The 14,700-nt window shown below is 44.5% G+C and overlaps 3 protein-coding genes across 6 annotated transcripts in view; 1 reads left to right on the plus strand and 2 right to left on the minus strand.

The window, feature by feature from the left end:
• Positions 1-14,700, plus strand: part of LOC121004478 (oocyte zinc finger protein XlCOF7.1-like) — a 1,216,478-nt gene that overhangs the window by 586,452 nt on the left and 615,326 nt on the right. Inside the window, exons 5-7 of one of the 2 annotated variants that reach the window (XM_040436719.1) lie at positions 8,523-8,646; positions 10,658-10,752; positions 11,082-11,166. In XM_040436719.1, coding sequence (XP_040292653.1) covers positions 8,523-8,646; positions 10,658-10,752; positions 11,082-11,166 — 304 coding nt within the window. The remainder of the gene's footprint in view (positions 1-8,522; positions 8,647-10,657; positions 10,753-11,081; positions 11,167-14,700) is intronic. The other variant, XM_040436718.1, reaches the window with a different exon arrangement.
• LOC121004516 (zinc finger protein 300-like) overlaps positions 1-14,700 on the minus strand; it is a 734,886-nt gene that overhangs the window by 272,167 nt on the left and 448,019 nt on the right. The gene's annotated exons all lie outside the window — the stretch shown is intronic.
• Positions 1-14,700, minus strand: part of LOC121004488 (zinc finger protein OZF-like) — a 555,846-nt gene that overhangs the window by 128,001 nt on the left and 413,145 nt on the right. The window lies entirely within an intron of this gene.

Raw genomic sequence — 14,700 nt, forward strand, 5'->3', positions numbered from 1 at the left:
GCTGACTCCGTTATACCCGGGGTCAGGAAGTCGCAGCGGGTTGCTGCGCGCTCGATGTACAAAGACAGTGCTGTTTCGTAATGGTAGCTTTCTGGGTTTGCCTTGCAACCCTTTTTGGCTCACTCAGGGATCCGTAAATTCTCCTCCTCAGCTGTTTCTTGTCCAGCAATCCCAACCTTCTTATATTCCCATCTCCCACTTCTCTGGTTGCCAGATATAGAGCTTCCTGCCTGGACTTCTATACTGACCCACTGGAGCTGTGTAGTTGTGTTCCCTGGTTGTTGTTCCAGAACATTACCCTCCGGATCCCTGTTGGGCCTTGGTGGTCTGTTGTTGTCACCCACCTGGGATTATATGTTTGTCTGTATTGTCTGTCCTCTCCTTGGTGTTTTCCTCTTAGTGTCAGTGGTGCGGACTAGTGATCCCACCGCCCCGTTCACTACTCAGGGCTCATCCTAGGGAAAGCCAGGGTTTAGGCACGTGATCAGCGTACGGGTGAGGAACCCGTCTAGTGACGTCAGGGCAGTCAGGTGCCAGCCGCAAGGTGAGTCAGGGGTCACCACCTTTCCCTCTCCCTTGGACAGGGCCTTCCCATTTCCCTCCCTTTGCGTGACGCCGGTCATTGCATTATATCTGGCCCTTATTTTGTGTAGGTAAAAAAAAAAAAAAACTTTTTCTTTCTACCTACTTAGAATCCAGTATGGATCCAATTGCTGCTTTGTCAAAGCAACTTCAAGGCCTGTCTCTGGAGGTGGCAGGATTGAAGGCGTCGGTCCTCCAGCAACAGCAGCAATTGCAACAGACCGCAAGCCCAGCGGTTGCTACAGGTAACCAGGTTGTTGCGGAACCCAAGGTTGCTCTTCCTGACAGATTTTCTGGGGGAAGGGACAAATTTGTGATGTTCCGTGAGGCCTGTAAATTATATTTTAAACTGCGCCCTTACTCCTCTGGTAATGAAGAACAGCGGGTGGGGGTTGTTATTTCCCTGCTGCAGGGGGACCCGCAATCCTGGGCGTTCTCTTTACCCACTGATTCCCAGGCTCTCCGGTCAGTGGATGACTTTTTTGGGGCCTTGGGTCTCATATATGACGACCCTGACCGAGTCGCACTGGCTGAATCAAAATTACGGAGACTCCTACAGGGAGAGCGGCCAGTAGAGGAGTATTGCGCAGAGTTCCGTAGGTGGGCTACGGATACCCAGTGGAACGATCCGGCTCTCAGGAGTCAGTTCTGCTCCGGGTTATCCGAAAGGATTAAGGATGCGCTTGCGCTGTATGAGACTCCCTTTTCCCTTGATGCGGTGATGTCCCTTTCTATCAGAATAGATAGACGTCTTAGGGACAGATTGAAAAATCCGGAGCAATTGGTAACCCCTCTCAAGCAGCAGTTAGTATGTACGGACTTAGACGAGCCTATGCAGCTAGGAGGAACTATTCGTCAGGTCCATCCTCCTGAGGCTCGCCGTAGGCGTGGGGTTTGCTTTTTCTGTGGGGAGTGGGGTCATTTTATTAATGTCTGTCCTTCCTTCCTCAAAAACAAAAGACCGTCGGAAAACTACTAACCCCAGGCTGTGTGGAGGATGTCAGCCGGGGGCTATACGTTTCCTCCATACGAACATCGCAATTTGTGTTGCCAGTGGTGGTTGTTTTTGGCGTTAAGACGGAGACTATTTCTTTTTTTCTAGACAGTGGAGCAGGAGTAAATTTGATAGATGCCCATTTTGCCCACACTATGGGTTTGTCTCTCTGTACGCTACAGAGACCTATTCCCATATTCGCTATTGATTCTGCGCCTCTGTCTCAGAGAAACCTCACTCACATTGTCCATAACTTACACCTTCGGGTAGGGGACCACCGTAACGAGATGCTTTCATGTTATGTTCTGGAGGGGCTTCCCACTCCGGTGGTGTTGGGTCTTCCCTGGTTGGTAGCGCACAATCCAGTGGTGGATTGGCAGGCCAGGGAGATATTGGAGTGGAGTGAGCAGTGCAGAGAAAATTGCTTAAATAGCAATTGCTTAGTCGCCTCCATAGCTACCCTACCCACATTTGTTTCGGACTTTGAGGACGTCTTTTCTGAAAAGGGTTGTCAGAAGTTACCACCTCACCGTCCTTATGATTGCCCGGTTAACCTGATTCCCAGTGCAAAATTACCCAAGACCAGGTTATATAATCTTTCGGGTCCAGAGAGACAAGCCATGAAAGATTATATCTCCGAGAGCTTGGCTAAGGGACACATCAGACCCTCTTCTTCACCCGTGGCTGCAGGGTTTTTCTTCGTTAAAAAGAAAGATAGGGGCCTGCGTCCTTGCCTAGATTTTCGCGAATGAAACCGGATAACCATCCGAGACCCATACCCTCTTCCTCTCATTCCTGACCTGTTTAATCAGATTGCGGGTGCTAGGTGGTTCTCCAAACTTGATCTTAGGGGGGCCTACAATCTGATTCGTATCAAGGAAGGGGATGAGTGGAAGACAGCTTTTAACACCCCTGAGGGGCATTATGAAAATCTAGTCATGCCTTTCGGTCTGACCAATGCTCCTGCTGTCTTCCAACATTTCGTTAATGACATTTTTAGTCATCTTATCGGCAGGTTTGTGGCGATATACCTAGATGATATTTTAATTTATTCGTCGGATCTGAAAACACATGAGGTGCATGTCAGACAGGTACTGCAGGTCCTACGGACGAATAAATTATATGCTAATATTGAAAAGTGTGTTTTCGCCGTTCAGGAAATACAGTTCCTAGGGTATTATCTGCTTCAGGTTTCCGTATGGATCCTGGGAAGGTCCAGGCAATTTTAGATTGGGATCTTCCTGAGAACCTCAAAGCACTGCAATGGTTCTTGGGCTTCGCAAATTTCTATAGAAAATTCATTAAAAATTATTCGGTGATTGTAAAACCCCTTACTGACATGACTAGGAAGGGGACTGATTTTTCTAAATGGTCTGACGCCGCTAAAATAGCTTTTTCCTCTCTAAAAGAGAGGTTTACCTCGGCACCTGTACTAATCCAACCTGATGTCTCCCAGCCTTTTATTGTTGAAGTAGATGCGTCAGAGGTGGGAGTGGGGGCTGTGCTGTCTCAGGGTCCGTCTCCTGGCAAATGGCGTCCTTGTGCTTTCTTTTCTAAAAAAAAATCTGCAGCAGAGAAGAACTATGTTATTGGCATTAGGGAACTATTAGCTATTAAACTAGCATTTGAAGAATGGCGTCTTTTTTTAGAGGGGGCAATCCACCCCGTCACTGTGATTACGGACCACAAAAACCTTCTGTACCTCGAATCAGCTAAGCGTCTCACCCCTAGACAAGCTAGGTGGTCGCTATTTTTTTTACCAGGTTTAACTTGGGTAATAACAATCGTCCTGGGGCAAAAAATACCAAGGCAGATGCATTATCTCGTTGTTTCCCTGGAGGGGGTAATGTGAGTGATCCGGTACCCATTCTACAAAGAGGAGTGGTTGTCTCTGCAGTACACTCTGTTCTGGAGGGGAAGGTGTTAGAGGCCCAGGGGGACGCCCCGGTCTCTTGCCCCTCAGAGAAATTGTACCGTTGAACCTGCGTCTCGAATTATTAAAGGAACATCATAATTCGGCACTTGCTGGGCACCCGGGTAGTAAAGCAACCTTGGAGCTATTGTCTCGTCGTTTTTGGTGGCCAAGGTTGCGTCAGGATGTAATGGATTTTGTGGCTTCTTGTTCTACTTGTGCGCGCGCGAAAGTCTCTCATACACGTCCTGCAGGGTCTTTATTGCCACTTGTCATTCACAATAGGCCATGGACACATCTGTCAATGGATTTTATCACTGACTTACCTTTTGTCTGCGGGTAAAACAGTTATCTTGGTAGTAGTGGACAGGTTTAGCAAAATGGTACACTTCATTGCGTTACCCGCACTACCTAATGCTAAGACTCTTGCTCAGGTATTCATCAGTGAAATCGTGAAGCTTCACGGGGTCCCTTCCGATGATGTTTCGGATCGGGGAACCCAGTTTATTTCTAAATTTTGGAAAGCTTTTTGTTCCCGTTTGGGGGTACACTTGCCCTTTTCCTCAGCTTTCCATCCTCAGTCGAATGGACAGACTGAGCGTACCAACCAAAACCTTGAGACATATCTAAGATGTTTTGTGTCTGAAAACCAAGAGGTGTGGTCATCATATTTACCGTTAGCCGAGTTTGCCATAAATAATCTCTGTCAGGAATCTACTGGTAAGTCACCATTTCTTGGTGCATATGGTTTTCATCCCCAATTCTGTACTTTCAAAGAGGGGGGGTCTTCTGGGGTTCCCGAAGAGGAACGTTTTTCATCATCTCTTTCATCGATATGGCAGAAGGTGCAAGCTAACTTGAAAAATATGGGAGGTAAATATAAATGCATGGCTGATAAGAGACGGTCGCCAGGTCCGGACCTAGGAGTGAATGACTATGTGTGGTTGTCTACTAGGAATATTAAATTAAAGGTTCCCTGTTGGAAACTGGGTCCTAGGTTCATTGGCCCTTACCAAATAGTAGCCATCATTAACCCCGTGGCTTTTCGCCTGGAGCTACCTCAGACTTTTAAAATCCATAACGTCTTCCATAAGTCGTTACTCAAGAAATATGTTCCACCTCTAGAACCGTCACCGCTGCCACCCCCTCCTGTTGTTGTGGATGGTAATCTAGAGTTTCAAATATCCAAAATTGTTGATTCTCGTCTGGTCCGCCGCTCTCTTCAATATCTGGTGCATTGGAGGGGTTACGGTCCCGAGGAAAGAATGTGGGTTCCAGCGTCTGAGGTAAACGCCGACAGGTTAGTTCGGGCTTTTCATGCCTCTCATCCTGAGAGACCTAGTCCTGAGTGTCCGGAGGCCCCTCGTAGAGAGGGGGGTACTGTCACGAGGGTGTCAAGAGACACTCCTGACTCCGTTATACCCGGGGTCAGGAAGTCGCAGCGGGTGGCTGCGCGCTCGATGTACAAAGACAGTGCTGTTTCGTAATGGTAGCTTTCTGGGTTTGCCTTGCAACCCTTTTTGGCTCACTCAGGGATCCGTAGCTTCTCCTCCTCAGCTGTTTCTTGTCCAGCAATCCCAACCTCCTTATATTCCCATCTCCCACTTCTCTGGTTGCCAGATATAGAGCTTCCTGCCTGGACTTCTAATACTGACCCACTGGAGCTGTGTAGTTGTGTTCCCTGGTTGTTGTTCCAGAACATTACCCTCCGGATCCCTGTTGGGCCTTGGTGGTCTGTTGTTGTCGCCCACCTGGGATTATATGTTTGTCTGTATTGTCTGTCCTCTCCTTGGTGTTTTCCTCTTAGTGTCAGTGGTGCGGACTAGTGATCCCACTACTCAGGGCTCATCCTAGGGAAAGCCAGGGTTTAGGCACGTGATCGGCGTACGGGTGAGGAACCCGTCTAGGGACGTCAGGGCAGTCAGGTGCCAGCCGCAAGGTGAGTCAGGGGTCACCACCTTTCCCTCTCCCTTGGACAGGGCCTTCCCATTTCCCTCCCTTTGCTTGACGCCGGTCATTAAGTGATGTAGATTTTCCTAAGTAGTAGGAAATCCACCACATCCAAAATCTACTTTTAAAAATGTGCTTCATGGTATGCAGATAAATTTATTAAACATTCTCCAGATATTTCCCTTATACTAGATGTTTTACAAGATGGTCTATACTTGGACCTTTCCCCTAGTACTCTTAGGTCTCTTTTACACGGGCGTTGCGGGAAAAGGTGCGGGTGCGTTGCGGGAACATGCTTGAATTTTCAGCGCGAGTGCAAAACATTGTAATGCGTTTTGCATTCGCGTGAGAAAAATCGCGCATGTTTGGTACCCAAACCCGAACTTCTTCACAGAAGTTCGGGCTTGGGATCGGTGTTGTGTAGATTGTATTATTTTCCCTTATAACATGGTTATAAGGGAAAATAATAGCCTTCCTAATACAGAATGCATAGTACAATAGCGCTGGAGGGGTTAAATATATATATTTTTTTAACTCGCCTTAATCCACTTGCTTGCGCAGCCCGGCTTATCTTCTGTCTTCATCTTAGCTGTGTGCAGGAAAAGGACCTGTGGTGACGTCACTCCGGTCATCACATGGTCCGTCACATGATCTTTTACCATGGTGATGGATCATGTGATGACCGGAGTGACGTCGCCACAGGTCCTTTTCCTGCACACAGCAAAGAAGAAGTCAGAAGAGAAGCCGGGCTGCGCGAGCAAGTGGATTAAGGTGAGTTTAATTATTATTATTATTTTTTTAACCCCTCCAGCGCTATTTTACTATGCATTCTGTATTAAGAATGCTATTATTTTCCCTTATAACCATGTTATAAGGGAAAATAATAATGATCGGGTCTCCATCCCGATCGTCTCGTAGCAACCGTGCGTGAAAATCGCACCGCATCCGCACTTGCTTGCGATTTTCACGCAACCCCATTCATTTCTATGGGGCCTGCGTTACGTGAAAAACGCACAAAGAGGCACGCAACGCACAAGTGATGATTGAAAATCACCGCTCGTGTGCACAGCCCCATAGAAATGAATGGGTCGGGATTCAGTGCGGGTGCAATGTGTTCACCTCCCGCATCACATCCGCGCAGAATACTCGCCCGTGTGAAAGGGGCCTTAGGGTTCAGGTCTCTGCACTGAGTGCTTTGTATGACACCAGTCTGAAGTTACTTGTATGTCTACAGTTCTAGAGCAGCTGACAGACTTGAACAAAAAATTTAAGATCTGGTGTCCCCTCGTAAGGTATGACTTCATCACCTTTTGAGTACCTAGACTCTTCTCTCCATAAGAAGATGGATTAGTCTTAAAACAATTTTCTTGGCAGCAATGTCATCACCCTGGAGTGTTAGTGACTTACAAGCTCCCTCTCTTCAAATATCTTTTCAAAGAATCACTGAGGATAAGCTTATATTTAAGTTAGACTTGAGTTTCTTACCCAACGTATCCACCTTGTTTCATCGGTCCCAGAATACATTTATTACATCTTTTTTGTTAACCCAAAGAATATTCAGGAATCTACCTTCCATAATCTCAATGTCAGACAGTTCTGCAATATTTCGATAAACTAAAGAGTGGAAAATAGACAAAAATCTCTCCAGATGGATTTGTCTAGCTGAATCCTACAGAGCTAAAAGCAAGATTGCCCCGGCTGCTCTTAAAGCCCATTCAAATAAAGAAGTTACTGTGTCCTGGGCTGAGAGAGCTTCTCCTTCTGCTGTCTTGCATATCCTGTCATGGAGACTACTAAAAAACGGAATTACTATTGAGTCTAATATCTCGTTTCTAAGCACAAACTACCTCACCACTATGACATACAGCAGGGATGCCCAACCTGCGTCCCTCCAGTTGTTGCAAAACTACAACTCCCAGCATGCCCAAATAGCTGTAGGCTGTCAAGCACGCTGGAAGTTGTAGTTTTGCAACAGCTGGAGGGCCACAGGTTGGGCATCCCTAATATACAGAATGTGTGCAAAGGGGTTTTCCAAAAATGGAAACTTATCATGTATTCATAGTAGAGATCATATGTGTCTGACCACCTGAGACCCCACCACTGGAACCCACATGGTCACTAGACTAGAGATTCTGAGCCTCCTGTTCATCTTCACTCCAATGTGTATTAAATCCCCCACCACCCCAATGCCAATACTCCCATGATCCCTTCAGTTGGCTTACACTGGCTCAATGAAATGTTGGCTCCAGCAGTGTTGCTAGTATGTAAGTCCGATGACTGATGATGGTCTAAAGCAGGAATGTGTCGTACATATTTGTGTCACTACTGTAGCTGGTGACTATAGCATCATGTGAAGGCTTGCATGCATTGACCTTACACATGGAGGAACTGCCTTGAAAAGCTTTTCAACTTACAGTATCTTCCAATTCATACTTAAAATAATACACTTTGTTATCTCTTCAAATGTTTCCCCTTATTTTCTCCATTGTATTTTACATGAGATTTTGTATGATTTTACATCATCCTATTTTCTCTCCATTCAGGTTCCTACAATATAGGATCCACTCAGTGCATATCTTCTATATAAGATCATTCTCCTGATTGACCCGTCAAGGATGGATACGGATAAGGACAAGATGGCGGAGACTATAATAAATCTCACCCTAGAGATCCTCTTCCGGCTTACTGGAGAGGTGAGAGATTCTGATGATGTCACATTACATCATCTTATCTATGTTATTAACAGATGGACATGACTGGAGAGGTGAGGGACTCTGGAGATGTATGGAGTGATATTTATTACTGTGTCTCTCCTTAACCAGGATTACTTAGTGTTGAAGAAGACCTCTAGTGAGCGCTGTCAGGATCCTGTATCTAAAGGACAGGGAAGAATCCTGAGCCCAATTACGGGGCCTCCACCTCACCCCCTGATACATGAAAAAATCAATAGAGAGAAGATCCTAGAACTCACCAACAAGATGATTGAGCTGCTGACTGGAGAGGTGACACTGCTGGGAATGTTGGGACATTATACAGGAACGCTATGAAGGGATCTGGGTGATGACTGTATCATTGTGTTGTCAGGTTCCTATAAGGTGTCAGGATGTCACCGTCTATTTCTCCATGGAGGAGTGGGAGTATTTAGAAGGACACAAAGATCTGTACAATGACGTCATAATGGAGGATCACTGGCCCCTTACACCACCAGGTAATAGACATGACTAAATACACACGTCCTCTCATTATTTGTATGTAAGGACTGAATTTAATCACTGTATTAAAAATGAGGGACTATGTTGAAATTCGCTTCAGATACGGTTTTCCCGACTTTTTTAAAAAGTTCAATTCGTGCATGAATTGATTCTTCCCAAATCAACTATAGTCCAATTGCCTTGAAAGTTGCGGAGTATTGTAGGCCCAGTAATTCCCCTCTTGGTTTCTGGGAAAGATTTTAAAATTAGCAAATTGTAAGATGTCAATTTTCATATATTTTTCCCAGAAACCCAGATGAATGTTGATTGGCTTACAGTACTCCTCACGCATACTCAGTGCCCTCCATAAGAAGAAATAATACCCCAGACAAGGTCTCTAAGGCAACCAAGAAAAGTTTCTTTGCTCAGCCTTGTTAAAGGGTTCGTTACTCAGAAAGAGCTGGATTCCTGGTGTGAGACAGGTTTTTCCTTTCCTTTTGGATAGGAGACTAAGAGGGCTAAAAGATCTATGAAGCACAATGAGGTATGTATAGATACTAGAGAATTTGAAAATCATCCAGAATTTAAAATAAAATAAAAAATGTAATGGTAAGAAACCCAATTGTTTTGCAATTCATTTCAGGAAAATTAAGAGAAAGATCTGCATATGAAAAACATGCAATTCCACTTTCCAAAAGTATTAAACAAGCAGAATGTTTTACCAATACATCATAGACTTCCAATTATGGCTGAGTATTTTCAACAGGCTTGATATCATAATTAGGATAATAGCTAAGCCAAGCTAACATCTGCAAAGAGCTTTTTCAGGACAAAAGCCCTTTATCAGAACAAAGCAGATAGAATCAGCTTTGATAGTTTTAGAGGGTCATGCTGGCTGGGTACTATTTCTATTATGGAGACCACTTAGTACAGGGATGGCCAACCTGAGGCTCTCCAGTTATTGCAAAACTACAACTCCCAGCATGCCCAGACTGCCTACAGTTATCAGCCTTCAGCAAAGCATGGTGGGAGTTGTAGTTTTACAACAGCTGGAGAGCCACAGGTTGGCCAGCCCTGACTTAGTATATGTCATGACTATTATAGGCTAGGCAATGATTCTCTTGGTTTCTTGGAAAACTATATGCAAATTGGTAAGTCTAACATCAGTTGACATCAGAAACAATTACTTTATCTTCTTTTTTTTTTTTGCTTAGCTGTGGGTTTTTGTAAAATATTCAAATTTGGTTTTCTGACAAAAAGCATAAGAAAGGTAATTCTTTCTGATGGCAGATGACAATAAACAAGTTAATTTGTATATAATTTTTCCCAGAAACCAAGAGGAGTATTCTCTAGCCTACAATAGTCATCACATATAATAACTGGTCTCCATAATAGAAATAGTACCCACCCAGAGGTCCCTCCAAGGCCTCTCAACTAGAAAAGTTGATTCTACTAGCTTTGTACTGGAAGAGCTTGTTGCAGAAGTGAGGCTGGCTTACCTATTTTCCTAGTTTTACTACATAAATATGTTTAAAAGGCTGATCAATGACTGGAAAGAAAGCTGAATTGCATGTGTTTTTAACTTGTGAATGTTTCTTTATTTACCTGAAATTATTGCAAAATATTTGGGCTTAGAATTCAGATGATAACAAACCCAATTTTTTGTATTTCATTGCAGCCAACCCAGATAGAGGCCCCCACAAAATGTTTAACTGACAAGAGAAGTAGAATATCCCACCCAGGATTACACATCTCTCAATAAAACATGCAAGCTAGCTGTCTTTCCAGAAGGACAAAAGAACCAGAAAATTGCCTTGCTTGGCTGACTGGTTTTGGGGGATACTCAGGCTGCTCTTTATCATTAGGGAGACCAAAAAATACTCATATGTATTCTATGTCAGGTGACACTATTTTTGGTTTCAAGGAAGAATATATGTATATTGACCTATCTTTGAATTTTTGTGAAATTCATAACAAACCCAGTATGAATCAATTTGCTCATCCTTACACAGTATGTGTTTCCTACAGTTGAGGAAGAGAGAAGAACACCGGAGAAATGTCCCAGTCATCTTCTTTTACAGGATGTTTCAGAAGAACATCACCATGTCCCACAGAATGATCAGGTAGATGGAGATAAGGTCTCATAAAATGTTCCTCATGATCTGTAGAAGGCTGTGAAGATCTTGTGTTCAGTCTTTTTTTATCCACCAGTTTTATCCTTGTATAATGCGACATCGACATTACATGTGGTCTGGCTATGGAGATTGGTGATCGGAATAAAGAACCATCAGGTTGGATTTATACGGGAGACCTGCAGATATTTGGGTCAGATAACTCGTGCTGGCCAGTCATTTTTAGTTGTCATTCTAATTACTGATCTTTTCTGGTCATATAAAATGTTTCACACAACTTCTCCAACCGTCTGATGACTTTTACAATATTTGTTTAACAGCTTTTAAAAAATATTAAGGCTGCAGAGACAGATGTGAGGGGTGATGAGCAGAGTATAGAGGACGTTCCTACAGATAACAGCCCAGGTGAGTGGTAACCACTAATTCAAGAAGAGAAAACTCGCAGATTCTACTCATTTACTGGCTGACAATTTTGTGATGAATTGTTAAGCCTTTTTTGGGGGGATGACAATGTGGCATAAAACATTCTGGGCTGCATATATAAATTTTGGATGTTAAAATATAGTTTGAATATCCACACAAGGTATACAATTGCAAGAAAAAGTATGTGAACCCTTTGGAATGATATGGATTTCTGCACAAATTGGTCATAAAATGTGATCTGATCTTCATCTAAGTCACAACAATAGACAATCACAGTCTGCTTAAACTAATAACACACAAAGAATTAAATGTTACCATGTTTTTATTGAACACACCATGTAAACATTCACAGTACAGGTGGAAAAAGTATGTGAACCCTTGGATTTAATAACTGGTTGAACCTCATTTGGCAGCAATAACTTCAACCAAACGTTTCCTGTAGTTGCAGATCAGGCGTGCACAACGGTCAGGAGTAATTCTTGACCATTCCTCTTTACAGAACTGTTTCAGTTCAGCAATATTCTTGGGGTGTCTGGTGTGAATTGCTTTCTTGAGGTCATGCCACAGCATCTCAATCGGGTTGAGGTCAGGACTCTGACTGGGCCACTCCAGAAGGCGTATTTTCTTCTGTTTAAGCCATTCTGTTGTTGATTTACTTCTATGCTTTGGGTCGTTGTCCTGTTGCAACACCCATCTTCTGTTGAGCTTCAGCTGGTAGACAGATGGCCTTAAGTTCTCCTGCAAAATGTCTTGATAAACTTGGGAATTCATTTTTCCTTTGATGATAGCAATCCGTCCAGGCCCTGACGCAGCAAAGCAGCCCCAAACCATGATGCCCCCACCACCATGCTTGACAGTTGGGATGAGGTTTTGATGTTGGTGTGGTGTGCCTCTTTTTCTCCACACATAGTGTTGTGTGTTTCTTCCAAACAACTCAACTTTGGTTTCATCTGTCCACAGAATATTTTGCCAGTACTGCTGTGGAACATCCAGGTGCTCTTGTGCAAACTGTAAACGTGCAGCAATGGCTTTTTTTTTTTACAGCAGTGGCTTCCTCTGTGGTATCCTCCCATGAAATCCATTCTTGTTTAGTGTTTTACGTATCGTAGATTCGCTAACAGGGATGTTAGCATATGCCAGAGACTTTTGTAAGTCTTTAGCTGACACTCTAGGATTCTTCTTCACCTCATTGAGCAGTTTGCGCTGTGCTCTTGCAATCATCTTTACAGGATGGCCACTGCTAGGGAGAGTAGCAGCAGTGCAACTCATGAACAGCAAGGCTTTTGGAGATACTTTTATAACCCTTTCCAGCTTTATGCAAGTCAACAATTCTTAATCGTAGGTCTTCTGAGAGCTCTTTTGTGCGAGGCATCATTCACATCAGGCAATGCTTCTTGTAAAAAGCAAACCCAGAACTGGTGTGTGTTTTTTTTATAGGGCAGGGCAGCTGTAACCAACACCTCCAATCTCATCTCATTGATTAGACTCCAATTAGCTCTTGGAGATGTCATTAGTCTAGGGGTTCACATACTTTTTCCACCTGCACTGTTCAATAAAAACAAGGTCTCATTTAATTCTTTGTGTGTTATTAGTTTATGCAGACTGTTATTGTCTATTGTTGTGACTAAGATGAAGATCAGATCACATTTTATGACCAATTTGTGCAGCAATCCATATAATTCCAAAGGGTTCACATACTTTTTCTTGCAACTGTACCTACCCAAGGTCTGTTTATCCATCATCTGCTTCAGTAATTATTGATGCTCATAAAGTATGTGACCAGTTTTGGGACTAAGGAACCATTAGCTCTTATTAGACTTAGAACGGAGCGGGCAAAGTGACGGAGAGTGCACCGAGCAAGCGTCGTCCTCCATTAATTTCTATGGAAGTGGCTCAGCTATTAGAGGGGTGGCTGTACTGGCTCAGCTATTAGAGGGGTGGCTGGGACCTCCAAAAAAAAAGGAGTGCACCGATCTGCTATTTTTGGCACTGCCATAGAGGGCGGACGCGCCTGCGCTGTGTGTCCTCCGTCACTTTGCGGGCTCCATTCTAAGGATAGGTTTGGATCCCAGAGGTGCCCTTATGTATAACATGAGACAACCCCTTTAAGTTTTAGTATAGAAATGCTGAGTTCTTATCATAGGGATTACCTGTTTGACCCAGTTCTAGATGCTTTCTAGAACAATCATCAGTGTTCTCTTTCGTAGCCCCTCAAAAATCATTTTGTTCCAAGAACTGACGGGAACATACGGACAAGGGAATTATTTTTATCCCCAGTTTGATGCCTCCTAAAAATCCAACCCCATTGTCAACAATGATATCAAGATGGCCCAAGTGAGTCATCACCAGCACTGTGTACATTATTAATAATAATGTAGAGGTGAGACAAATCAAAAAAAATTCGAATCCGAATCTGAAAAGGTTCTCGAATATATCAAATCTCGAATCCTACGAATCCTGTACATAAGATATGTGTTAACGGTGTAAGAAACAAAGTGAGCCAAACACTTATGGGGGGATCTGTGGATGACACTGCTATGGGGGGGATCTGTGGATGACACTGCTATGGGAGGGATCTGTGGATGACACTGCTATGGGAGGGATCTGTGGATGACACTGCTATGGGGGGGGGGGATCTGTGGATGACACTGCTATGGGGGGGATCTGTGGATGACCCTGCTATGGGGGGGATCTGTGGATGACCCTGCTAGGGGGGGGATCTGTGGATGACCCTGCTATGGGGGGGATCTGTGGATGACCCTGCTATGGGGGGGATCTGTGGATGACACTGCTAGGGGGCGATCTGTGGATGGCACTGTTATGGGGAGATCTGTGGATGGCACTGTTATGGGGGGGGGATCTGTGGATAGCACTGTTATGGGGGATCTGTGGATGGCACTGATATAGCATCTTATGCTATGTGCCATCCACAGATCCCCCCCCCCCCCACATAACAGTGTCCCTGCAGTGTGAATGCAGGGGCTGGGGGCCGGCATCTGGATTAGGAATGACAGCGAGGACCAGTGCAGTCCCTGTATTCTAATGCACCGGCCCCACTCACTGTAGTATAATCTTATTTAACCTGCATTGTTAAGATATAATAATCATGTGTAATCCAGCTGTATTACAACATTAAGTTCCGTAGCAGAGAGGAGGGAGGAGGCAGGCCGGGAGGATGGGCGGGCGGTGCGTCACTCACTACGCCATGCGCCCGCGCCGCCTGCTTCATTCCCAAAGTGGGCGGCACAGGCGCATGACTTAGTAAGTGACGCGCCGCCCTCCCAGCCTGCCTCCTCCCTCCTCTCTGCTACGGAACTTAATGTTGCAAGTAATACAGATGGATTACACATAATTATTATATCTTAACAATGTGGGTTAGATAAGACTATACTACAGTGAGCGGGGCCGGTGCATTAGAATACAGGGACTGCACTGGTCCCCGCTGTCATTCCTAATCCAGATGCCGGCCCCCAGCCCATCCTCCCTCTGTTGATACACCTGCCCACCGCGCTATGA

This window comes from Bufo bufo, chromosome 6 (assembly GCF_905171765.1).
Source record: "Bufo bufo chromosome 6, aBufBuf1.1, whole genome shotgun sequence".
Classification (NCBI taxonomy): Eukaryota; Metazoa; Chordata; class Amphibia; order Anura; family Bufonidae; genus Bufo; species Bufo bufo.